This window comes from Heptranchias perlo, chromosome 19, assembly GCF_035084215.1.
Source record: "Heptranchias perlo isolate sHepPer1 chromosome 19, sHepPer1.hap1, whole genome shotgun sequence".
NCBI lineage: Eukaryota > Metazoa > Chordata > Chondrichthyes > Hexanchiformes > Hexanchidae > Heptranchias > Heptranchias perlo.
In genome coordinates this window covers 42,855,000-42,882,417 of record NC_090343.1, presented here as the reverse complement: position 1 = coordinate 42,882,417, position 27,418 = coordinate 42,855,000, and the positions used below count along the sequence as shown (strand labels likewise).

Genomic DNA, 27,418 nt, shown 5'->3' with positions numbered 1-27,418 from the left:
GGGAGGACCCATTACCCTTAGCAGAGGGGTCAATAACCAGGGGGCACAGATTTAAAGTAATTGGTAGAAAGATTAGAGGGGAGCTGAGGAGATTTTTTTTTCACCCAGAGGGTGGTGGGGCTCTGGAATTCACTGCCTGAAAGGGTGGTAGAGGCAGAAACCCTCAACTCATTTAATAAGTACATGGATGTGCACTTGAGGTGCCGTAACCTATTGGGCTACAGACCAAGCGCTGGAAAGTGCGATTAAGCTGGATAGCTCCTTTCGACCAGCACGGACACGATGGGCCTAATGGCCTCCTTCAGCACCGTAACTTTCTATGATTCTATGACTAACTGAGATGGAAAGGAAATAGATTTGATTTAATCCATGTGAAAGTTTTCTGTAAATTAACAGTAAATAATGCTTTTTAATCAAATCTTTATCAGTTGTTACTTTTGTGATTTTTGTATTAAAAATAAAACTTTACTCGAAAAAAATAATGATTCAAATTTAGAAAAGTCAATTGAAAGGAAAACCGGATGGGGGTATAACAGAGGGGTCATCCGCTCCCGTTCATTCTGCACCCTGGCAAACTTGAATTTTAGCCCACAAGTATATAGGGGGAAGATTGCCTCTGTGTTTGGTGCGCTGATATTAACAACTTGGTTTAGGATTTCACTACACCCAATGGACAGAAGAAATCTACCCCTACATGGTTAATTTCAGTGTAATAAAAGAAAGACTTGCATTTATATAGCGCCTTTTACGACCTCAGAACATCCCAAAGCGCTTCACAGTCAATGAAGTACTTTAAAGTATAGTCACTGTTGTAATGTAGGAAATGCGGCAGCCAATTTGTGCACCTTAAGGTCCCACAAACAGCAACGAGATAATGTTACATCAAAACCACAGCACAGAAACAGGCCATTCGGCTCAACTGGTCATGAGCCTCCTCTCTCTCTAATTCAGCTAACCCTATCAGGATACCCTTTTTTCCTTTCTCCCCATGTGCTTATCCAGCTTGCCTTTAAATGCATCTATACTATTTGCCTCAACTACTCCTCGTGGTAGCGTGTTCCACATTTTTACCACTCTTTCGGTAAAGAGGTTTCTCCTGAATTCCCTATTGGATTTATTAGCAACTATTTTATATTTATGACCTCTACCTTTTGGACTCCCCACATGTGGAAACGTTTTCTCTATGTCTACCCTATCATTATCTTAAAGACCGCTATCAGGTCACCCTTCAGCCTTCTCTTTTCGAGAGAAAAGAGCCCCAGCCTGTTCAGCCTTTCCTGATAAGGCTACCTTCTTAGTTCTGGTATCATCCTTCTGAATCTTTTTTGCATCCTCTCCAATGCCTCTACATCCTTTCTATAATATGGAGACCAGAGCTGTGCACAATACTCCAAGTATGGTCTAACCAAGGTTCTATACTAGTTTAATATATCTTTGCTTTTCAATTCTATCCCTCTAGAAATGAGCCCCAGTGCTTGATTTGCCTTTTTTATGGTCTTGTAACCTGCATCGTTACTTTTAGTGATTTGTATATCTGTACCTCTAGATCCCTTTGTTCCTTTATCCCATTTAGACTCTTATTATCCAAGCAGCATGTGGCCTCCTTATTCTTCCTATCAAAATGCACCACCTCACACTTGTCTATATTGAAATTCATTTGCCAAGTACATGCCCATTCTGCAAGTTTATTGGTGTCCTCTTGCATTTTGATGCATTCTTCCTTTGTATTAACTATACGCCCCAATTTGGTGACATCCACAAATTTTGAAATTGTACTTCCAATTCCTGAAACCAGTTCATTCATATAAATTGTGAACAATAATAGTCCCAGTCCTGATTCCTGGGATATATCACTTCCCATCTTTTGCCAGTCTGAGTAGCTACCCTTAACCTCTACTCTCTGTTTTCTGTTTTGTAGCCAGCTTGCTATCCATTTTGCTACCTGTCCTCTGACTCCTCATGCTCTGACCTTAGCCATGAGTCTACAATGCGGTATCTTAGAAAATCCGAATATATTACATCTACTGCTTTACCCTTGTCTACTCTTTCTGTTACTTCTTCAAAGAATTCAATAAGGTTGGTCAAGCATGACTTTCCCTTTTGAAATCCGTGCTGACTATTCTATTATATTTTCGTTCTCTCGATGTCTTTCTATTACATCTTTGAGTAAAGATTCCATTATCTTTCCTACCATCAACGTTAAGCTAATATGTCTATAGTGCCCTGAACTTGTTCTATCTCCTTTTTAAATATAGGAATAACATTAGCTGTCCGTCGATCCTCTGATACTATTCTCTTTTCTAGTGAATTATTATACATATATATGTAATAGCACCTCTGTTATCTTCTCCCTAACTTCTTTTAATATGCGCGGATGCAATCCATCTGGACAAGAGGTCTTATCCTCCCTTAGTTTGATTAGTTTATCAATTATCTCCCCCCTTTCTATCTTAAATGTTTTAATATCTTTTTCGACCCTTTCATCTAATGTCCTGTCCACCTTGTTAGTCTCCCTGGTAAATACTGAGGCAAAGTAACTATTCAATATTTCTGCCATTTCGCTGTCATTACCTGTGAGTTTATCTTGTGCATCCCTTAATGGTCCTATCCTAATTTTTCTTTTGTTATTTATGTGTTTGTAGAATACTTTACTATTTCTTTTTATATTCCTTGATAATTTAATCCCTTAGTTCCTCTTTGCTTTCCTAATTATTTTATTGACTTCTTTCCTAACCTCTTCATATTACCTTTTGTCATCCTCTCCTTTATTGTTTATGAACTTAGGGTATGACTTTTTCTTTAGTTTCAATTTTACACATATCTTTATTCACACATGGTGTTTCATTATTGGCTAGCTTGTTCTTGCTTTTTAGAGGAATGTATTTCTCCTGAATTCTATTGATCACCATTTTGAATATTATCCACTGCTGCTCTATTTCTTTGTCTGTTATTTTTTTTTTCCAGTTTACCTGCCCTAGTTCCACTCTCATCCCCTCAAACTTAGCTTTTTTCCAATCTATTACTTTGGCCCTTGTCTTAATTATGTCTTTATCAATCATTATTTTAAACCTTAATATGTTATGATCGCTATTGCCCAGATGTTCCCCTATGCTTACTTCTCTTATCTGTTCTGGTTCATTTCCCATTACTAGATCCAGCAGTGATTCCTCTCTTGTTCAGCTTCTCACATACTGAATAAGAAAGGACCAGATAATCTGCTTTTTAGCAATGTTGGTTGAGGGACAAATATTGGCTAGGACATCAGGGAGAACTCCCCTGCTCTTCTTCAAAATAATGCCATGGGATCTTTTACGTCCACCTGAAACATTAAACCTCTCAGGTTTGCCTTAACATCCAAAAGACGGCATCTCCGACAGTGCAGTGTTCCCTCAGTCAGCCTAGATTTTGTAACGTCCTGTCTGTCCTGTATGACACGATTCTGAAATTCACTCTACCATAGATAACATACCTAGTTAAAATAGGGAAAAGGCACTAACTTGAGATGAAAACATAATTGACAACCAGGACCTGTGAACATTGCCCAAACTAAGCTGGTGATGCAGAGGCTGTCCTTGGAGCTGGGGAGCAGCAGGAGGCCTCGGCCCTCTCCCTGCTCAAACAGTTTACCCATCTCCACTACAATCCCTCTTCCCTGAGTCCTCCTGAATGACGGGGACTAGAAATCCCTAGAGAACAGTCTTGCCCCTCCTGAACTGATGCATGTGACCGTGCACCATCTGAGCCGTGTAAACCCTCTGTTTTACCCGGGTTCCCAACCAGGAACAACTTCAGCCCTGTTGGTGATATAATTCTCTACCCAAGTGTCCCTGGGATTTGTTAGATCCTCAATGTATATTACCGCAGGTACCATGTGATCTGTAACGTACTGTGCACAGCAACCAAAACACCAGGTCAATTCTGTACTACTGGCTAAAGGTGGCACAGATGTGAAACCTTGCACTAAGGACTTTATCATACAGCTGAAAAGGGGATGGCAGAAGCGGTGTGGTTCTGTACATATGTAGGTTCAAGACTTTCATTTTTTAGCTGTAGATCTCCGCTGATTTGACCAGCAGTGTGCAAGTCATGGTGACCCGTATAAGCAGGCAACAAACTCTAGCTACTCAGCGGGAAAAGAGACAGCTGGCGGGATCCATTGCCACCAGGGGCAGCTAACAGGATCCGGTAACATGAAGCAGCCCTTTAGTTGCTGCTGGTAAATCACCTGAGGTATCTCTCCACACCTGTCGAGGCACTGTCGCCACTTCATCTCATTTACAGCAATCTCTCTGTTTCAAATGAGTTTTGAATAGCTAAGATACAGATACAGAGGGGACAAATTTCCACTGAGGTTCCCCCATTCACCTGACGTAACTTCAGTGGAAGGGCCGCAAAAAAATGATTTAAATTTACACCATTTTCCCAAGGTTTCCGTGGCTCTTCCACCAGATGTGTGGGAGAACCTTTGCGGATATTCATTCCCCAATCCCTCCACACTGATAAGTATCCCTCTACTCTGCCCAATCCAACTTTCCCTCATCAAGTACAGCATAGGTTAGAACAGAGTAAATCTCCCTCTAAACTACCACATCCCTCACTCCTACCATGGATTAGATACAGAATAAAGCTTCCTCTACACTGCTCCATCAAACTTTCCCACGCCAAGTACCAAATGGGTTAGAACAGAGTAAAGCTCCCTCTATGTTGTCTGATCAAACACTTCCAAATTAGAAACTGTTCTCTCTTCACCAGATTCAAAATGGAAGACAGGATAGTCTGTGACAAACAGATGGCTGATTAAAGGATTCCCTTTAATGGCTGTGGTGACAAGTTTGGAACATGTTAATGTATGCAGTTTAGAGGGAACTTTACTCTGTTCTAACCTACGCTGTACTTGGTGTAGGAGAGTAATTTCTATATTGTCCCAGTGATTCTGAATTAATTGCTGAATACAGACAGCCTGGCGTCCCATCATTATTTTGCTGTTGGGTCAGTGGTAGCACTCTCGCCTCTGAGTCAGAAGGTCGTGGGTTCGAACCCCACTCCAGAAACTTGAGCACATAATCTAGGCTGGTACTTCAGTGCAGTACTGAGGGAGCGCTGCACTTTTGGATGAGACATTAAACCAAGGCCCCGGCTGCATTCTCAGATAGACATAAAAGATTCCATGATGCTATTCGAACAAGAGCAGCGGAGTACTCCTGGTGTCCAACCAACATCACCAAAACAGATTATCTGATCATTTATCTCATTGGAACCTTGTGCCCAAATTGGCTGCCGCGATTCCCTACACTGCAATGGTGACTACACTTCAAATGTGTTTAATTGGCTGTGAAGTGCTTAGGGACATCCTGAGATTGTGAAAGGCGCTATAGAAATGCAAGTTCGTTCTTTCTGCTTGTGTGTATTTTAGCCTGTGCTGTGATTTAACAGTGTGGTATTGTAACACCATTTGAGGTGACTGGCTAATACATGGGACACCCACAACATTTTCCTGTTAGTTATTGCAATTCGGGTCATTGTTAGACTTGGGCTGTGCTAACCCATTCACCACAGAAAGCAAAGACTCAGGTTTCGGCTCATCTGAGACTTGGCCTGTTTATGGAATCTGTCACCCAGCTGTGAACATAATAAAGGTATTTGAAGGGTGGGAGAAAAAGAGTCTGAGCTGTAATGAGTACTGACACTATTTAATTTATATTACAGTGCTGCCTGTGTTATTTGATGGAAAATCGGGTGGTTTCTATAATGGGCGGTCAATCCGCAACGAGCATTTCACACCCAGTCGGTTGAAAATCTATCCTGCCATATTGGATGCTTAGCCACCTGTTTCATGTCTGTAAGATTATCACAGTGCGATCCAATTTCTAGAACAGCGTGTTATGGGAAACCTTCCAGTATAACTAAAACAGCAAGAAACTCTGCAACAGAGAATTATTGCTTATATTTCACTGTGAATTTGTAACCAGGATAAACTGTGGAGGGAAATGGTCATTCACATAACAGGATCTAAAATGAAAAAAAAGGCACCGTTTGTGTTCAGTTTTTTGAAAAAAATGAATAGGGAATTCTGACTTTCTTTAACAAAATAATACAATTAATTTTTAAACGAAAGACTATTCTCTAATTAATTTTTATCTTTCAGCTCCAATAACTGCAGACCATAGAGGAGGTCTGGAGCTGGGCTCTTCCATTTGTTTTCAATGTGCCAGATGTGTTTGTTTTCTGGATGGCTTCATTACAGCTGTTCTAATCTGGGTTATGTTCTTTTAATTACTCCACAGAGGAAAACAGCCCAGTGAAATTGTCTCAATCAGCTTGGGCTTGCCAACAAGAGTTCACCTCGAGTAGAAAGTAATGCTCGCAGAGGCTGGAAACATCTGATTAATTTTGTGAATATCAATTATACCCATAGGATTTGACCTAACATTGTTGCTGCATCTCTTTACAAAGCTGAGTTGAAAAGCACAATGGTTGAAGTCATCAACAATAACATTACACTCCTCCAGGCAACCTAGAAAATGTATGCAACATTTTCGGGTCAGTGATTGATTATTGCTGAATGTAATATCCAGGCTAGCAAATTCGCTACCTGGGACAAGCTGATCCTGTCGTGATGCAACATTGTGCAGCTGTGTATTGAGGATGTTTACGTTTGGCCATCTTTGAATATTTGAGGTGTTATTTTAATTTAGCCATTCATTGGCAATAATGAATAGCGTAGGAACATTAAGAACAAGAATTGGCCTTTCAGCGCCTCGAGCCTGCTCCGCCATTCAATTAGATCATGGCTAATCTGTACCTCAACTCCCATTTACCCACCTTAGCTCTATAATCCTTTGATACCCTTACCTAACAAAAATCTATCGCTCTCAGTCTTGAAAGCTCCAATTGACCCAGCCTCCCAAATCTTTTGGGGGAATGAGTTCCAGATTTCTACTACCCTTTGTGTGGAAAAAGTGTTTCATGATTCCCCCCTGAATGCCCTGGCTCTAATTTTAGGATTATGTCCCCTTGTTCTTGATTCCCCACCAGAGGAAACAGTTTCTATCTAACCTACCGAATCCTTTTAGCATTTTAAACACCTTGATCTGATCACCCCTTAATCTCCTATACTCAAAAAGAAATACGAGCCAAGTTTATGCAACCTGTCCTCATAATTTCACTCTCTAAGCCCTAGTATCATTCTGATGAATCTGTGCTGCACCCCCTTCCTGAAGGTGCGGTGACCAGAACTAACGGGTGGATGCCGCCGGTGCTGCAGGGCGACCGGTCGGAGCTGTATTTTGAGATATAATAAGGTGCTATATAAATACAAGTTTATCCTTCTGTACGTTGGCATTCCAATGACCGAATGGAACAGGTTATGATCATTTCAGAAACAGCAAAGCATGACTGAGTCTAAGCACCAGATGAGTTGATAATTAAATAGGATAAATAAAGTGCCCACATCCAATTTTTCTCGTATGATTGAATGCCAATGAGCTGATAATGAGAAAGTTGTTCGCTCCCAGTTATTACCAGTCTAATGCAGTCTAGTTATTTCCACTTCCTTCCCTCAACCACTGATAATTTAGAGATTGTACATTTGTAAATCCGAACAAATGAAAAGATTGGTGTAAGATAACTCTCTTGCAGCAGAATTGTTTTGTTGCCAACAGTAGATCATGCAGATCAACTTCAACAGTAAAAATGCTGGAGTAAATTGAGTTGAAGCCTCTGGAAAATGTAGAGGAAAGCGATGACCTCTGCGCCTGATTATCCAATTTGCGTCCCATCGAGCAACACTCTGTGCGGAGAGCGCTAATTTGTAAACTTTGCTCTTTCATGTTTGTAAAAAAAAATATTTCCATGGCAACTGCAGCTTTAAGGAAAGATGTAGTTATATAAATCCTGATGGGGCAATCACATCCTGTTTGTTCATATTAACACAAGAAATCAAGAGTTCAAACACGATGTTCCCGTCGCAGATTAAGAGTAACTTTCTGATTTCGTGCTTCCAGCAGGGAGTCTCGCCCATTGGGAGCGTTCATTCGAAATTCAGATGTGCCCTGCTCACAATTTTCCAACCAATTAAAATTACAGCAGGAAAATTAATAGAAATGCTAAATATATTACTATCTGTCTCTACAGAGGTGATCATTCAATAGTAGGTCAGCCATTCCAGTTTTGGGGAGTGTAGACAGCTTATAATTAACTGTTTCTTCTTTATTGAAGTGAATTGTGTTGGGGAGCTCTGATAGATAGGAATGACCAATCGGTGTTTGAAAGATATTCTTCAAACATTTACTTCGTGTATCTGAACAACTCGTTTATCTTATGCTCTCATATCTGCATGAATTTCCATATTGAACAGAAAAATCAGATTCCCCACATTCTCCTGGGCGAGTCCTGCTAAAGTACAGGCTGTGTTAGGCTGCAATTCTTTAAAAGTACTTCACAGAGCCATGAGGACTCCTTCTGTCCCAGATGGCATGTGAATCAATTGATGGGGCAGTGCATACACATTAACAACTGAGCTGAGGAGTGCAAGAATCTAGAAGTTTGCATAGAATTACATAGAATTTACAGAACAGAAACAGGCCATTCGGCCCAGATGGTCTATGCCGATGTTTATACTTCACATGAGCCTCCTCCCACCCCTCTTTATCTAACTCTATCAGCATATCCTTCTATTCCTTTCTCCTTCAAGTGTTTATCTAGCTTCCGCTTAAATGCATCTATGCATCTATGCTATTTGCCTCAACTGCTCCTTGTGGTAGCGAGTTTCACATTCTAGTCACTCTCTAGGTAAAGAAGTTCCTCCTGAATTCCCGTTTGGATTTATTAGTGACTATCTTATGTTTATGGCCCCTAGTTTTGGTCTCTCCCATAAGTGGGAACATCTTCTCTACGTCTACCCTATCAAATCCTTTCATAATCTTAAAGGCCTCTATCAGGTCACCCCTCAGTTTTTTTTTCTAGATAAAAGAGCCCCAGCCTGTTCAATCTTTCCTGATATGTATAACCTTTCAGTTCTGGTATCGTCCTTTTAACTTCTCTGCTTTGACATACCATTTAGAGCACATGATTTTATTTGTCAGCTGCCCACTGTTTTAAAATGGTGCATTATTTTTAAAATACTGTGTTATTGAATAAGTCAAGTGATGCACTATTTTATAACGACGGCAGCATTATACCATTTCTCATTCTGCTGTTAAGGTGCAGCTATGCGCTGTTAATGCTACATTCTAATTGCTGCCTGGCAAACATGGGGTAAGGTCAATAAGAATTTAAATGATGTTTGGTGAGAGAACTTTGCAGATTAGAAACTCATCGTAAATTTCAGGCTGCATGTCAAGACCTCTGGATGAAATGCTTGGCTTATTTTCTCTTCAAAGATTGTTTTATATCTGGAGTATGCTGTCTGGAGATTGACAGATGCTCACTCGATGCAAGGCTTTTTTATATGTGGAGTAGTTTAAAAATCCCATGGATGCTAGATTGCATGAGGTCATGTGCACATTCATATTTAGAACTGACTGGGGTTCCATGAAGTACAGAAATCCCCACATAGCTATGGGATTGAGAGACATGTGACCTACATACAAAGACGTAAAAGTATCATCTAGGCATTTATGAATGTTCCCTTACTTCAGTAAATATCAATATTTTATATCAATATGTACAATTTAGAGACATTCCCTTACTCAGTATCTGTCAATATTACTATTTAAGCAACCAATTTGATCCAGGTTGCACAAGACTGCAAGATGATGTTTGCAAGCAAAGAAGTTGAGCTGCTAAATATGAAGTTAATTTTAAATGTTCCTAGAAGTGTTTTTTATCCTTTAATTTTGGATTATAACGAATCTTTAAACAAATTCAAATTAAGAACACTATATTATGTAGGTGAAATGGGAGAACAATGGAGGAGGAGCAAGCTGTTAAGGCCCAGAGGTTCTAGAGTGGCTGAGAGGGGGGAATAAGCTCAGTGTCTATAATTAAATATAATATGATCATCAAATCAGTGACTCCACGTTTCTAGATGGCATGTCTCCGTTTAGATACTGAGCTCACCTTCTATCCAAACTGTCATTCTTTTTCTAAACATGGGTAAACATTCCCCATCTTGTTTCAAGTTGAGTTTTTACTGCCTTGGGTGAATACGAATTCACATCTCTCCATAATTTTTGTCACCCATGTAGAATGTCCAGCATGGACTGTAGCCCAGAAATTGATGATATTAGTGAACACAAAATGCATTGGTGTGACGTTGCCACTATTTTAACACAGGAGTTAAGCCTGCTCATTTTAAATGGGTTAACTTCGCCACTTAAAAAAAAAGTGGACAAAGTGAAGTCATATGAAATGGTTAAGCTTGGAAGCTGCTGGTGCTAATATTGATATCTGGAGGCTTAGGTCTTCTCCAGACCAGAGAATTATTCTCCATCTTCCAAACCCAAGAGGGTCATTACATTTTTCTTTTCTGATGGATACACTAAAAATGGATACCCTAATATACAACATGGAAGAACAGGAAGAAACAAACCCTCAGCATGTTCTCCCCACCACAAGAAGAGGCTACTTTAGGGCAGCTTTGCAAAAGTTGCCTCCTACCAAATCACAACTACAGCATTCCTCTTCTCATGTGGACAACTTCTGGGGCATTACATAGAATGTACAGCAGAGAAACAGGCCATTTGGCCCAACTGGTCTATGCCGGTGTTTATGTTCCATGTGAGCCTCCTTCCACCCAACTTCATCTATCCCTATCAACATATCCTTCTAGTCCTTTCTCCCTCATGTGTTTATCTAGCTTCCCCTTAAATGAATCTTTGCTATTCACCTCAACCACTCCTTGTGGGAGTTCCACATTCTCACCACTCTCTGGGTAAAGAAATATAGTAACACTTACTGCTGCCTTGTGCTGTGAGATTAATGGCCCGCTGTTTACAGTGTGTCACTAACCCTAGAGGAATTGTTGCATGCATATCTAGCCCCCAAGCCAATCTGGAGTCTCTTAGACATGGTCACCTTGCTCCTCCAAATAGCTGTAGCATTTGAACAGAAACTTTGTTTATGCTGCTTCCTGTCAAAAATCTGGAAATTTTCCAAATAGTGCCAATTTTGGTGAATCTCCTGATGCCTATCTTTGAGGGTGGAATGCTTTGCAATGGTTGGCTTTTCATCCCAAAGAGAAAGCATGTGATGAAAGCATGTCTGCTGTTGGCCAATCAGTGCGTTATTAATGGCGGTCATGTTGAAATCAGCAGCTCAGGTCATCTCAGCTTCTTGGCTGAGGGGAACAGAATAAAAATGGAAGGAAACAGCAAAGCTATGAGTGGTGCAGGCTTTAGGAGGAGGAACATTGCCTTTTAACAAGTTAAACAGTTATTGCAACATGTTGGATCTAAATTTTCTGGCTTAGGGTTACTGATTCAACCAAGATAGAACCCAGCAACAGAGAGTGCATGCCCCCATTGCCTGTTGCTTTCCACAATATAGTCAACTTTACAAATCACTGAAGCTCAAACCAACTAAAAGAAAGGATGTACATGTAATTCAGTCATAGCATCAGCCAAACAAAAAGTTGGACATTTTGTACTTCACAATTGCAACGTAAACCAAAACCTCATTAAAATCCAATTATTCTTTCAGCATGTTTCGTTCTGAAAATCTTTTCCTCCAATAGTAACATTTCATTTAAGATGGTTGACCTAAACCTTCTCCAAAGGTTCAGTAAATAGCTCTCCTTTTATCTAAAACCAACATGTAGACTTTTGAAGTGACAGTCCATGAAAGTGAATGCTCATGGTTGACAAATGTCACACACGTGACCAAAATAGGATTCATTAGTTCTAATTGCAGATTAAAAATGATGCATGCTTTTGCATTTGAGATCTTTGTGAATATCAGTGTCATTATGGATCAATTTCTAGAGCAACCAATACACTCGCAAAACAACTTGTGTCTCCTTACCTACAGGTGACAATTCAGGCACGCTGCCGATGTAAGGTCCATCTAGAAACTTGGGCTCACTGTCATTAATATCCTGGACTTTGATAATAAATTCCGATTCAGGCTCCAGAGGTCTATCGGTCAGTCTGTCTCGTGCCTGAGCGCGAAGTGTGTAGTAGGTTTTTTCTTCACGATCCAATCGTTCGGTAGCATGGATATCCCCAGTAATCTCGTCAATAATGAAAACTGTCCCTGCACCCTCCCCTGATATGGTGTATTTTATGGAGCCATCTCCTTTGTCTGAATCTGAGTGAATCTAGAAAAGAAACAAGAAATAAAAAACAATTGTAGATAATCAGGTTAGTTGGTTATTCGAGAGCTGTTTGTGAATATATAAGCCCATTTATAGCACAGGAACAGTTCAATTCAGGCAGTACTGAGAGTTAGATTCAGAATTGCTGTTGCAAACTTCAGCTTGAAGAAGCTTTCAGGGCTGAGATCGATAGAATTTTTTTTTAGAATTACATAGAATCTACAGCACAGAAACAGGCCATTTGGTCCAACTAGTCCATGCTGGTGTTTATGTTCTACATAAACCTCCTCCCACCCCTCTTCATTTAACCCTATCTGCATAACCTTCTATTCCTCTCTCCCTCATGTTTGTCTAGTTTTCCCCTTAAATGCATCTATGCTATTTCCCTCAACTACTCCTTGCTGTAGCGAGTTCCACATTCTAACTACTCTCTGGGTAAAGAAGTTCATCTTAAATTCTCTGTTGGACTTATAGATGACTATCTTCTAATAATGGCCCCTAGTTTTGGGATCTCCCATGAGTGGAAACATCTTCTCTACATCTAAGATATCAAGATATAAGATAGAAGGGTACTGAGGGATATGGAGCGAAGCGGGAGTGGTAAGTGGAAGTTGAGGTACAGATTAACCATGATCTGATTGAATGGTGGAGTAGGCTTGAGGAGCTGAATGGCCTACTCCTGATCCTCATGTTCCTAAGCCATGGACACGGGTATTAAAGGATAGATAGGAACATGATGATATCGTAACATCGCAGTGGCAGTCCTGTTGCCTGGAGATGAACAGCAAAGGTCAGAGGTGAGCTGGCTTCATTGTAGATGTGCGTTTACAGGATGTTGAGGAGTTCCACCAGTGTGCGGCCTGTGTCTGGAGATATGGTGACCTTTTACATCAGAGTGACTCCCGAGTACAGTGATCTTTTTGAGTTACATTTAGAAACAGAGAACCGACAGTGTTGCAGGGGTTTTGACTCTACACAATCCAATATTAGATCCTGATGCAGCTTCTTTTCTCATGAGCTTAAAATTGTCCTGGCCTTTTCTTTATAATTTTAAGTATAACGAAGATGAAGTGGATGTGCTCACTTTGCTCGTTCTGTAGATGAGTATGACATGAGTAACCACCGTGGGGAAAAATTTCCCCTGTGTGGAGCAGAATGTTGAACGATTCTTTATAAATGTGCTTACAATTCCCCTAAATCTAGTGCACAGAGGAAATGTTCTCCCACTCTGGCTGCACTCAGTACTTCTGAGATTCTTGCAAGAAGCAAAATTAGGGGATGAGAAAACTCCATAGGGGAAGATTCTGCCAAATAAATTAATGACTGGAGCAACGTTTTTTTTTGTTGCACCCTGGTTTCCTGCTTGACACTGTTGGAATTTATTTAATTCACTTCCTTTTCTTTAAAATTTCAAATGTAACACTGCACTGATGACCTGATGTGAAAATGGCCCTATTTTAACCCCCCACCATTGCCCCCTCCCCCCACCACTGCCACCTGGTGGAAACCAGGCTTGGGGACAGTTAAAATGGAGTGGGGACTTACCCACTCCTTTCCCACCCTATCTGAACGCCTGCAATTTTAAGTTGAAGGCGGCAAGGACACGCGCCCCAAACAGGCGGGGTCCTCTTTAAATATGCAGATCGGGGCTCCGTGAAGTCATCGGGGTCCCAGTCCGCTGTTTTAACTGGAGGCCTGAGGGGGGGAACAGTGACGGCTTCCCCGCCAGTCCAAACCTTCTGAAAACTGGATCGTGGGCCAGAAGAGGCGCTGGCAGGTAAGTTTCTACGTGGGCCAGGAGGAGCAGGAGAGTTCCTCCAGACCCCACAAGAAAATGTTGTCTCAGGCTTCCCCTCCCTTCCCCGATCCCTATTGCTGCCCGACTCCCTACCTGACTGCTAGGGACTTTTCCCATGTGTCCCCGGCGGTCTCCTGCCACATGAATTTTGGCTCTCACCCGTCGGTAAGGCATTTATTTCTGCCAGGTTCGGGCGGGAGTTGGGGCCTGGATATGGAAATGAGACCCGGGAGTTAAAATCTCTCCTGCTCTCACCATGTGAGCTTGTTGCTCCCCCTGGCCCCTTGCACAAAAAGATCCTGCACTAGAATAAAATCAGGGCCAATGAATCAGGCCTATTGAGCTAATGGGGCCTGCACTATGCACAGTTAGGGATGTGAGGACTGCGCTATTGGTCCACCCTCAGCTACTGCTGATCGATAATTAAAGTGCTGGGAAATGGGTCGAGAAGCATCCCTATTATTTTGGGGGAGGGGGGCTGTTGAGCAGGGAGAGAGCATAATTTTCTTCTGTCACATTTAAGGAATTGGCAGGACCAGTAATGACCGTTGCAGTAAATCCAGCTGGTCCCAAATTATATTAGTGATTTCTACCACTAATGACTGGATTTAAAGAGGAAAGCACCTCTAAATCATTACGTGTTGGATCATCAACTTATAACTCGTGCAGAAAGACCTTGCTTTATAATGTATGCGGCGTATGAGATTTCCCTTGATCTACTACAAATTATAACCCCACAGTAATGATGTTACAAAAGAGCATGAAATCCATCTGTAAAGGTCATTCAGCCTTTTACTGAGACTGCAGAAACGTGCCAGAAACACTGGTAATTCCTCAAAATGATCACCGTCTGCTCTACCAGCCTGGCAGGTGGTGGAAGTCTTCCACCTGTGCCAGAAACGGCTGTATCGGAATGAGAAAATGCCCATGCTGTTGTTTCCTTGTCTGTCTCCAACAGTGCAGAGAAGGGGAAAGGTATTCTCAAGTGGTGAATGGGGGCTGGGGGGTTTGATGTTCTCTTTCCCTACACACGACTAGTGTTGTGCCCCATAGAGGACAGGATACCAACCACATCTGCTCAGAGAGCCACCTCTTTAAAATAAGGCCAAGCTCCAAATTCCTCCAATTCCATAAACGGAACATCTGCTAACCCTCTTCCATTACTCAATCCAACCCTCGTAACTGAGCGGCAGTAGTTGTGATGCCAATACAGAAGGAACAAAATCTGAAACCTTGACCGACAATCTAGCTTTACCTTTATTACTTGTTACCAAGGTGGAAACCTCAGTGTAAATTGTTCACTTAGCATTGCAAACAACAGCTTTCATTTATATAGCAACTTTTAATATGGAAAAACATCCCAAGTCATTTCACAGGGGTGTAATCAAAAAAACAAAAATATGGGCCTGGGTTTTTACTCTGAGGAGTGGAGAGTGAGGGGAGGGGCGGGGGTTGCAGGGAGAGGATTTCATGATGGGAAACTCGGAAGTATGGGTATCCTGGACATCTTTTACATTTTTTTAGCAGGGTTCCCACACGATAGCCAGATCGGCTGTCTGTCGGACGGTAAAAGCAGACGGGGAGTGGATGCCAGGTCAGTTGGGGGTTGGGGTCAGACATCAAGGGGAAGGTCAGACATGGGGGGAGGGTCGGTCGATCGTGTGTCAGTTTGTGACAAGTAGATTGTTGGGCCTGGAGGAAACACTGCTGCTCCTCCTGGCCCAACAAGCAGTGCAATAAAGGCGCTTACCTCATGGTCCAGGACTTCTCGCCTCCTCTTACATGACAAGAATCAGAAAGCCTGGGAATCCTGGCCCCCAAGAGTTAAAAATAAAAAATGCTATTAAAATGGAGGCCTGCAGCCTCCTTTAAAAGATTTTACTGACTGACCCGCCTCCTGAGAGCAGATTGGTCAACGGCCCCCCGACCTGCCTCTGTTAAAACCGGAGGTGGGCGGGTTGGAGGCGGGTTTTATATTTTTACAATTTTTATTTTCCCACCCGCCCACAACTCACCTGTTCTAGGAGGTTAAAATTACCCCCATGGACACCACACCAAAGAAGGAGATATTAGAAGGGGTAACCAAAAGCTTGGTCAAAAAGGAGGGTTTTAAGAAGAGGGAGGTAAAGAGGCGGAGAGGTTTAGGGAGGGAATTCCAGAGCTTGGAGCCTAGGCAGCTGATGGCATGGCTGCCAGTAATGAGATGAAGGGGGGTGTAAAAGGCCAGAGTCTCAGGAATGGAGAATTTGAGGAGTGGAGAGATTTTGCACGTTATGCAGAGGTTGCACAGATAGGGAGGGGTGAGGCCACCAGGGCTTAATCGTGCGGGTAAGAATTTTAAATTTGAGACGTTCGGGAACTGGCAGCCAATGTAGGCCAGCGAGGATAGGGGTGATGGGTGACCGGGCAAGCATACAACAGTTCAAACAATAATCAATCTCGGAGTCAAATGTTTATAAATGTTTCAATTTTTGGTCCATAAATAAAACACAAGTAAGAAGTCATGGAATGGAAAGAAATATTCAGCCCATTGAGACCATCCCTTCCAGTGTACCGCCACATTGTCAAAGTGTTCACATAATCCAATCCTAAAATTCCCAGAAGAGGTCGATTTTAAACCAAGTAAAGCTTCCAAAAAGCTAAAACAATGAACATACTCCAGATATTCTTGCCATGCACTGAATAACTTACAACAAAATGTTACATAAACTTTTCAATCATTTTGGCCTAAATCTATTCTTACAACCTACAATCCCACTTTCTGTCAGACAATCATCTGACTTTTTAAAGGAGCTCGGTGAATTTGCACTTAGACTGATGGGCATCCATTCCACACACACATCACTCTGAGAATAAAAAAATCACTACAATTATCTAGGCCTCTCTTGAGGTCTGATTATTTTGAATCAGTGTTCTTTAGTCTCACAAACACAATTGATGAAAAAAAACTACTTGCATTAAAGCTTCCGTTCCTTTCATCAAAGACTTGAATCACACAAACATACAAAAAGAAGGATAAGAAAAGACCATCGGACCCATCGATTCTCATCGTTTTGCATTAGTTGGTGCAACTTCTTGCATTGTCTTTCCCAACCACTAGTAATCTAACTTCTGGGGAAACAATAAACAAAAATAATTGTGACCAATTTCAAAAAAAATCTCTTCGATGTTTCATCCAGACTCCGTCGGACAATCAATCAAGTATTTGGAGTCTGTAGGAATGTAGGAACAGGAGTAGGCCATTCAGCCCCTCGAGCCTGTTCTGCCATTTAATTAGATCATGGCTGATCTGTATCTTAACTCCATCCATCCACCTTGGTTTGGTAACCCTTAATACCCTTGCCTAACAAAAATCTATCAATCTCAGTTTTGACATTTTCAATTGACCCCCAGCCTCAACAGCTTTTTGGGGGAGACGGTTCCAGATTTCCACTACCCTTTGTAGTTGTCCGCGAGTTGGCGATCTAGCTCACACACACTCAATGCACCTGAATGACCCCCTCTCTCAGGAACTGGTCAAGTGATTTAAAGGACTGTTGCGTACCCATCCACCAGTAACCTATTTCAGAGGGTAACAGCCCTCTCTGAGAAAATAGCTGCTTGCTGGCATCTAAGCTGACTGTCTATGCCAGATAATTATCAATTTCCGTCAGAGCCAAGCTCAGTGGGAGTTCTATGATGTAATCTACACTTACACAGCCTTTCACAGGTATCCATTATTCTGTATTTGTTGACATGAAAGTCAATTCTTGTTTGAAGTCTGTAAGATTCTCAAAATTCACAGATCCCCCAAAAACTCAGAGAAAAACCCTAAAGAAATTCACCTTTACCCTGAGTATGGGAAAACTTTGGCCATTGACTATAATCCTAAAATGGAAGGATAGTTGAGAGGTCACCAGACGAAATCTACAACCCACACGTGGAAGGTGGGAGAATTACTGCTTCAGACATGTCTCTGTTTTAATGCAAAACGGACAGCAGGGGGTCGATAAGCACTCCCATTGAAAGAGATAACTGTTTCCAGACTTGATGTGGAGATGCCGTAAACGTTACCCCACCAGCGAACAAATGTTATCTGTTTTTAATATAACGGGTCAGTTGCTGTCTTTTCTATGTTTCTACCTCTCTATCTCTTTTTTTTTTGTTTGTTGTTTTTTTTGGTGATTTGTATATTCTGAGACCTGGCAGGTAACACCTGTCTGTCTGCACACTGATTGCCTTGGCAACGGGCAGTTGAAAAAACTGTCTGTACTCACCAAGCGTTGTTCTGTGAATTATAAATGCGATTTCATTTCGAGGATTTCATTTTCACATCGTTCACCTGACGAAGGAGGAAGCCTCCGAAAGCTTGTGAATTTAAAATAAAATTGCTGGACTATAACTTGGTGTTGTAAAATTGTTTACAATTGTTTCCAGACTGGTGGGGCCATGCTTTTGTTTTAATGCAAAACCTATCAACACCTAGGACGTTGGATACAAAAGGAAGCCTTATGTGACAAGCTCTAAATCAGAATTAAAAACAATGACACATTGGGAGAAGCAATTTGCAATATGATTGGGACCATCAAAAGGCCATCAAAGAACTTTGTAAGAACTGTTTAAACAGACCATTGTAGAAGAGACAGCCACAAGGCGAAAGCTCTCTCTCTCTCTCTCTCTCTGGCTTGCTGGCTCTGGTGGGCTGCTTGTGTTGGTTCTGCCTGTGTCTGGAAAGAAGAGCAGTTTGTAGATTCCAGCAAACAACAAGGCGAGGGGAAGGCAGTTTGACAAGGAAGATCAGCAGCTCTAGAAGCAGGCCGACACACAAGAAGAAACTGTCTTGGTTCTGCCTGTGACTGGAAAGAAGAGCAGTTTCCAGCAGACAACAAGGAAAGCAGTTTGACAGGGAAGGTCAGCAGCTCTAGAAGCACGCCGACACACAAGAAGAAACCAGAGCAACAGTCCCGGTGACCGTCAGACACCTCGCGGCAACAAGGGCCTTACGAAACAACCAACCGAATATTACCACCAACCAACCGGGTAATATTGAGCCACCGCGACCAAAGAGAACCAACTCGGGAGAAAACCGAAGATCCGCAAAGTTACCACTCTACAATCTATTTCTGACTTACCTCTGGGTGAATTAGTGTCAAGGTTTCGTTTGGTGAGCATTATCCCTGGTCCTTTAGAGTCCAACCTAGCTAGTACAGTGGGATTGGGAGGGGTGAGGTATCTTTCTACTGTAATTTCCCTCGCGTGTACTGAAGTGTTCCCCATTTTATTAGAGTGTTAAGATTGTTGTGTTGTATTTCCTCTCTTTAATAAAGGTCAAAGTTTCTTGCACCAAAACCAGTTGTCTGCTGCACTTTGTCACAACCCCCAAATAAGTCCAAGGTCTAGAACCCAGGGAGTGGGAGCGATTCGGACCACTCAGTAGTCAGAGGTGAAGCTGACACACACCACCACCCCCTACAAGTCTCACTGCCGTGCATGATCTGGTCATGACTCACCTGATGATTCAGTAAAATTATGCTTCCCATCCACTGCATAAATATAGAATAATGACAGGCAAACTGTAGATATGCCAACTGGAGTGGACTTTGCAACCGGCCATTTGTCTTGCCGCTGACCCTGGATGAAATTTGAATATTTTTTGGCAGGGTTCCCACCAGCTGCAGAGAACCCATTTCAGGAGGTGGGGGGAGGGGGGAAGAAAGGAGGCCTTCGGCAATTAATTACACTTCTTTGGGGAGGTGGGTTGGAGGAGGAGTTATATATTTTAAGCTCCCCTCCATCTGTCATTGCAATGTTAAATGTTTCTACGGTGTTAATAAGTTGATTGACACTTTCCTGTCATCAGTGGGCTACTTGGATATGCCTACCCACATTAGGGTGGACACCTGCAATGTCCAATGCCACTCCTGTCAGGACATCCTGGAAGTGCCCAATGGGAACCAGCAGAATGGCTCCTTGCCCAGTCTTCCACGCACCACCCTCCCCCCTACCATTTATATATGTGTAGACTTGAGCTGGATCAGGAAAACAACAAACAATAGCAACTTGTACTTGAGTAGTGCCTTTTAAATGTAGCAAAATGTTCCAAAGTGCTTGACAAATCGGACAATGAGTAGGAAGTTGAGATAAGAGATTAGGGAGGTGACTGGAAAGCAAGGTCAAAGGGGTAGATTTGAGGAAGCTTCTGAAGGTGAGGAGAGCTGTTGCTAGAGGGAAGAGAATTCCGCAGCTTGATGGGGGGTTAGTGCATGAAGGCTGTGTCGCTGATGGTACAGCAGGTAAGGAGGGGGGAAGGAGATACACGATGGAGTGAATATTCATAGACGATGGATGGAAAATCTATCCCTCAGTAGCACAGAGTTGACAGCAGGGGATGCAGGCTGTGATGTAGGGTTGGAGCAGGTTGCTGAGGTTAGGTAAAATGAGACCATGGAGAACTTTGCAAAGGAGGAATAGCGTTTGATGTTGAACATGCAGCATAATGAACATATGACACTGAAGGTGCAAAAATATGGAAATGCAATATGCTATACAATGATATCTGAAAATGCAACACACAAGGCTGTATCTGCCTCCCTTCCCAAAAAGGGAAACAAGTCAGTCCGTGGATGAGCCACAAAGATGTACAGTGCAGGATATGGATCAGTAAACACATGAAAGTGAAGCCTCAACTGCATATACAAGCATAAACTCGAAGAAGTTGCTCCTTAATTCCAGACCACTCATCATTTTATAATATAAACACCCTGTACTTCTTACCTCACCTATATTCTTAAAAAGATGGTTGGTATTGTGTCATAGTGAGCTGACTGCCCAGTAGAGGAGATCAAAGAAACAATGGGCTTATGATCTGCAGGGTGGAGCATCACAGTGGATGCCTGTTGGAGGCCCAAATTTCAGCAAAATACCCTGTACCTTCTGAAAATACAGAGGGATTAAATACCACATATTTTCCTTCCTGACAATCCTGTTCACTTCCCTGCAATTGTCTGGGGGCTTGGCAAGATTATGGGAGTGGACCATATTGTCCTGATAACGTAGTCTGGACCTGACCCAATGCCATAATCAATCCTGGAAGTACATGGTACTACCAAAAGTGGTTTAATTTGCCCAACTTTCCATTACTTGATCAGCACAGACATGAACGAAAGAAAATGCTTCAAATAAATTGAACTTTAAGAAGGTTTGTGTTGGCCTCATGGTAATACAATCCTTAGGTGCCATATTGCATTATAACAAGGTATCCAGATAGGGGCTGTCAGAAATCACAGTGGAAAATGTAAAGGAAACAACAACTTGAAAAATATATTTTATATATATATATATATATGTCGCCTTTCACATAGAAAAACGTCCCAAGGGGTTTCACAGAGATATAATCAAAAAAAACATTGACAGAGTTGACCGCTGAGCTCCAATAACCTCATAGCGAAGTTTTACAATGCAGGCGTGTCCCGGTGCAGAATTGTTCATGCCATTCTCCAATGTTCATTGTCCTCCTGAAGAAAGTACATTATTATCATATTTCTGTCAGCAAAATGATGTGCTGAAATGTTGCTGTACATTAAGCACCTAATGAAATGCAACAATTTATAATAGACATTGCGTTATTGATAATTGTGTGTGGCTTGATACATAACAGTTCGGGTGCTGAGTTTCCTGTGTAGGTCTATCAGTGTTCCCCAGCAGACACTGTTGAACAGTTTCTGAAAAATGAATCAATGGACGTTGGAATGAGAATGTGAAATGAACAAAATAATGGTCCTATCATTTCATCCACTGCAGTCCTCGCCCAATAAAATCTATCCTTTCCCACGTGGGTCAAGTGCAGCCACTTAATGTGGCTTCTGGGTTTGCCATTCGAAAGCTGCGCAGCGGGCAGACTGCGCACCCACATTTTTTTTTTTTCGTTCATGGGATGTGGGCGTCGCTGGCGAGGCCAGCATCTATTGCCCATCCCTAATTGCCCTTGAGAAGGTGGTGGTGAGCCGCCTTCTTGAACCGCTGCAGTCCGTGTGGTGAAGGTTCTCCCACAGTGATGTTAGGAAGGGAGTTCCAGGATTTTGACCCAGCGACGATGAAGGAACTGCGATATATTTCCAAGTCGGGATGGTGTGTGACCTGGAGGGGAACGTGCAGGTGGTGTCGTTCCCATGTGCCTGCTGCTCTTGTCCTACTAGTTGGTAGAGGTCGCGGGTTTGGGAGGTGCTGTCGAAGAAGCCTTGGCGAGTTGCTGCAGTGCATCCTGTGGATGGTACACACTGCAGCCACAGTGCGCCGGTGGTGAAGGGAGTGAATGTTTAGGGTGGTGGATGGGGTGCCAATCAAGCGGGCTGCTTTGTCCTGGATGGTGTCGAGCTTCTTGAGTGTTGTTGGAGCTGCAATCATCCAGGCAAATGGAGAGTATTCCATCACACTCCTGACTTGTGCCTTGTAGATGGTGGAAAGGCTTTGGGGAGTCAGGAGGTGAGTCACTCACTGCAGAATACCCAGCCTCTGACCTGCTCTTGTAGCCACAGTATTTATATAGCTGGTCCAGTTAAGTTTCTGGTCAATGGTGACCCCCAGGATGTTGATAGTGGGGCATTCGGCGATGGTAATGCCGTTGAATGTCAAGGGGAGGTGGTTAGACTCTCTCTTGTTGAAGATGGTCATTGCCTGGCACTTGTCTGGCGCGAATGTTACTTGCCACTTATCAGCCCAAGCCTGAATGTTGTCCAGGTCTTGCTGCATGCGGGCTTGGACTGTTTCATTATTTGAGGGGTTGCGAATGGAACTGAACACTGTGCAATCATTAGCGAACATCCCCATTTCTGACCTTATGATGGCAGGAAGGTCATTGATGAAGCAGCTGAAGATGGTTGGGCCTAGGACACTGCCCTGAGGAACTCCTGCAGCAATGTTCTGGTTCTGAGATGATTGGCCTCCAACAACCACTGCCATCTTCCTTTGTGCTAGGTATGACTCCAGCCACTGGAGAGTTTTCCCCCTGATTCCCATTGACTTCAATTTTACTAGGGCTCCTTGGTGCCACACTCGGTGAAATGCTGCCTTGGTGTCAGGGGCAGTCACTCTCACCTCACCTCTGGAATTCAGCTCTTTTGTCCATGTTTGGACCAAGGCTGCAATGAGGTCTGGAGCCGAGTGGTCCTGGCGGAACCCAAACTGAGCATCGGTGAGCAGGTTATTGGTGAGTAAGTGCCGCTTGATAGCACTGTCCATCACTTTGCTGATGATTGAGAGTAGACTGATGGGGCGGTAATTGGCCGGATTGGATTTGTCCTGCTTCTTGTGGACAGGACATACCTGGGCAATTTTCCACATTGTCGGGTAGATGCCAGTGTTGTAGCTGTACTGGAACAGTTTGGCTAGAGGCGCAGCTAGTTCTGGAGCACATGTCTTCAGCACTACAGCCGGGATGTTGTCGGGGCCCATAGCCTTTGCTGTATCCAGTGCACTCAGCCGTTTCTTGATATCACGTGGAGTGAATCGAATTGGCTGAAGACTGGTTTCTGTGATGGTGGGGATATCGGGAAGAGGCCAAGATGGATCATCCACTCAGCACTTCTGGCTGAAGATGGTTGCAAATGCTTCACCCTTGTCTTTTGCACTCACAGGCTGTCAGCTGGAGGAGCTCTATTTAAAGGCGCAGTCCTCCAATGGCTGCTCCTGGAGCAAACACCCAAATAGCACAATGGATCAGCACAGGGGAAAGGCTGCTCCTAGATTTCGTGATGCTTCACTCCAGGTGCTACTGGGAGGGGTGAGGAGGAGGAGGGATGTGTTCTACCCGGCGGATGGCCTGCCTCTGCCACCAAGAAGGCCTGGCTCGAGGTGGCAGAGGAGGTCACCAGCAACAGCAATATCTCCCACACCTGGATCCAGTGCAGGAAGTGCTTCAATGATCTAACTAGGTCAGTAAAAGTGAGTACACTTACTCATTCTCCACATTAACGCCCCCACCCCCCCAACTCATTCTGCACTGCCAACACTACTCTATCACATCACTCCTCACACCCACTCAAAGCTCATCCTCAACTTACCTGCATTTCCTCACCTCCCCATTACTCACCCCACCACTACCACTCAACCCAATCCTCAGACAATGTCATGGCTCTGTCTCATACTCACCCTCTGATGCATCTCTTTCATCGTCAGCCGCACTTAAACTAATGTATTCAGCGGTTGGCCACGTCACCATCACTCATTCACACGTCTGTACTTTCTCCCCTTATAGAAGAAGAGAACCCAGAATGCACGGGAGAGGGCGAGGACCAGAGGGGCCGCAACAGTTCGTCCTCCTCACAGACGCGGAGCAGGAGGCGCTGGAGCTGAGCCGCACCCTCGAGTGCCTGTCTGTCGGGGATGTCGAGACTGGCACCTGACAAACGTCTGGTGACAGAACTTTAACATTCAGCACACACAATATGAATTGATATTAACATGTCTCGCCATCTTCAGCACCTCAATGTGCTCATCGCAATATGACACATCTGTCATCATGCTTAATATTGCCTTCTGTTCTCTTACAGGGCCTTCAGCGACCACTGTGACGGCAGAGGGCGATTCCTCAGAGGACCTGCCGGCCTCTGAGGGGGCACCGTCACATCTGAGCGAGCCATCCACCAGCACAGATACTCACACCTCGGTGGGTCCTAATCCGCAGTTAGTTGGGGTCGCACATGGTGAGTTACCATACACGTGAGCACGAACAGACACTGGTGGCAGGGGAGCTGTGGAGAGTCCGCGTCAGTGGGAGCACTCCTCTCCAGGCTCTGCTCAACTGGAGACAGATGTTGAAACCTGGGGGCCATCCTTTAAAAGGAGAATGATCGAGGGGCAGCAGCACATTTGCGAGATGCTGGAACAGGTGCTACGCGCACTCTCCACAATCATGCAGAGGATGGAGGCGTCCAACTCCTGCATGACTAGAATGGTGGCACAGGTACGGGACGGAATCTCTGGGAAACTGTCACTGGGACATGAGGGCATCTCTGAGATAGTGTCGCGGGTCAGTGCAGGAATGACTGCGATGGAGGGAAGGCTAGCCTCTGTGGAGCTTCAAGCACGGCTCACAAATGAGTCCATTCAGACCCTGACGATGGCCCTTCGGACTCAGGGTGAACAGCTTTCTGCCGCCTTAAACAGGTAGCAGGCAGATACACTAGCACTGGCCTTACAAGGCTTCACACATGTCCTCCAAACTGTTGTCCAGCAGAGTGGTAGAAGTGATGTGGGCCTGGCCCAGGAGAGGGATGATGACGAAAGGGGATATGGAAGTGGGGACGCCACTCAAAGCGCCCCCCACGTCTCACCCATTGCCCCCCTCTCAACCAGTAACTGCAATGCTGCCTCCTCTCCAGGTGGCCGAGTCTGCCCCTGCACAGTTGCAGGTGGAGCAGTCTTTGGAGGGGCCCTCACGGGCACCAGAGGGAGTAGGCCCAAAGCATCTCATCGGTCAGGGCATGAACAAGAGCAACCTGCCACTACCTCTGCTGCAGCCACAGGGGACGCACCACGTGGGAGTAGTGGGAAGCGAAAGGCGAAGGTTTTGTAAGCATGAAGGGGATGCAAAAGGGTGTTTGACGGTTGGTCATGTTTTTTATTCATGTTTGCTTTTTGTTAAACTTACATTAAATATTATTGTCACCACTACTGCCACGTCTTGTAATAAGGCCCTTTCATGAGGTTCACCATGAACGGCCACACTTGATGCCACCCATTGGGTCACTCTACAGTGGGTGTATGTGTAGTTGCAGGACTGTTTTTGTGCGGCGGGGGGGGGGGGCTGCTGGTGTGGGCGCTGTTCTATCCATGTGGTGAGGACTGGACTCTTCACACTGTCTGATATTAGGAGAACCGTTCGCATATCAGTGACTCCCTGGCCTCACGAGCAGCCAGGTGAGCTGCTGCTCTGCCCATAGATTGCTCCTCTCCCCCTCCTCCTCCTCCTCCTCCTCCTCCTCAATGTGGGTGGCAGATGTGGATGGGGCCTCTTCAAGCAGCACCCCTCTCTGTTGTGCAGGACACAACTCACGACTATAATGTGTCCCACTCTGTCTGGTGCTCCCCCAGAACGATCAAGGCACCTGAAGTGCATCTTGAGTAGTCCTATACCATGCTCAATTGTAGACCTGGTGGCGATGTGGCTGTCGTTATATCAACGCTGTTGCTCGGTGGTGGGGTTCCTCAGAGGTGTCATGAGCCACGCGTGCAGGGGGTATCCCTTGTCCCCGAGGAGCCAGCCCTTACCGGTGTTTGCTGCATGAAAGAGGGGCGGGATTTTGGATTCCCGGAGGATGAAGGAATCGTGGCAGCTGCAGGGTACCTTGTGCACACGTGAAGGAATCTCTTGCGGTGGTTACAAACGAGCTGAGTGTTAATGGCCCTTCCTGTTGATGAACAGTCCTGGCTCGTGTGGAGGTGCTCGTATTACTATATGGGTGCAATCGATTACACCCTGCACCCATGGGAAGCCAGGCACAGAATGGAATCCCACTGCCCTCTCCGTCTGGCTGAGGTCGTCCATGGGGAAGTTGACGTACTGCGAGGCCCTGCGAAACAAGCCATTGGTGACCTGCCTTATGCACTTGTGTGCAGATGACTGAGAGACCCCAGCGACGTCCCCGGTGGAATGATTCGGAGGCGGAGAAGTTGAGGGCTGTGGTGACTTTAACAGCGACACGTAAGGAGATGCTGCTCAGGCCCAGCCGGGAGCAGCTCGGCATGAAGGAGGCTGCAGGTGTCTGCGACTAACTGGTGACTGACTCTGAGCCTCCGTATGCACTGCTCCTCAGAGAGATCCAGGAAGCTGAGCCTCGGTCTGTAGACCCTGTTGTGAGGGTAGTGCCTCCTGCGACATCGCTCTCTCTGTTGTTGCCCTCTGTGCTCTTGTGCCTGGAGTGCAGCACTGTATTGTGGAGCTCCACGTGGCGGAGGTGGATGCCGTGCCTGGCGAGGATGGTGATGTTGCTCGTCCTCGGATGGAGTGGTGAATGCAGCCATGGCGTCCCCCAACCTGACGGTGTGAGTTTGAGGGAGTCCGCAAAGTAGTGAAATATGTTTGAACAGCAGAGTTTTGGGTGGAAATTAAGAATTTTGAGTGAAAACACAAATGTCTTGCAACCAAAACTTTGTCTGAAGTGACAGAGTGCCCTGCTGCAATAAATGACGTTTTCTCCCCATCTGTCAAATAATCCTCTGCATCTCCCACTGGCTGCTGGCTGAAACATGTCTGCTAGAACAGGAAGTGTTTCCCACAGCACGGGAAACACACTGAGGATCCTTCGAAATCACACCCCCGCCAAAATGTCTACTCAATCAAGTAGTTCAAGTGCCTCAATTATCGGAGAAACTATGCAAATTATCATCCC

The 27,418-nt window shown here is 44.3% G+C and overlaps 1 protein-coding gene across 1 annotated transcript in view; it reads right to left on the bottom strand.

Annotated features, from left to right (window-relative positions):
* LOC137335354 (cadherin-22-like) overlaps positions 1–27,418 on the bottom strand; it is a 74,603-nt gene that overhangs the window by 28,144 nt on the left and 19,041 nt on the right. The window contains exon 2 of the mRNA XM_068000687.1: positions 11,962–12,256. Within this exon, the coding sequence (XP_067856788.1) occupies positions 11,962–12,256 (295 nt within the window). The remainder of the gene's footprint in view (positions 1–11,961; positions 12,257–27,418) is intronic.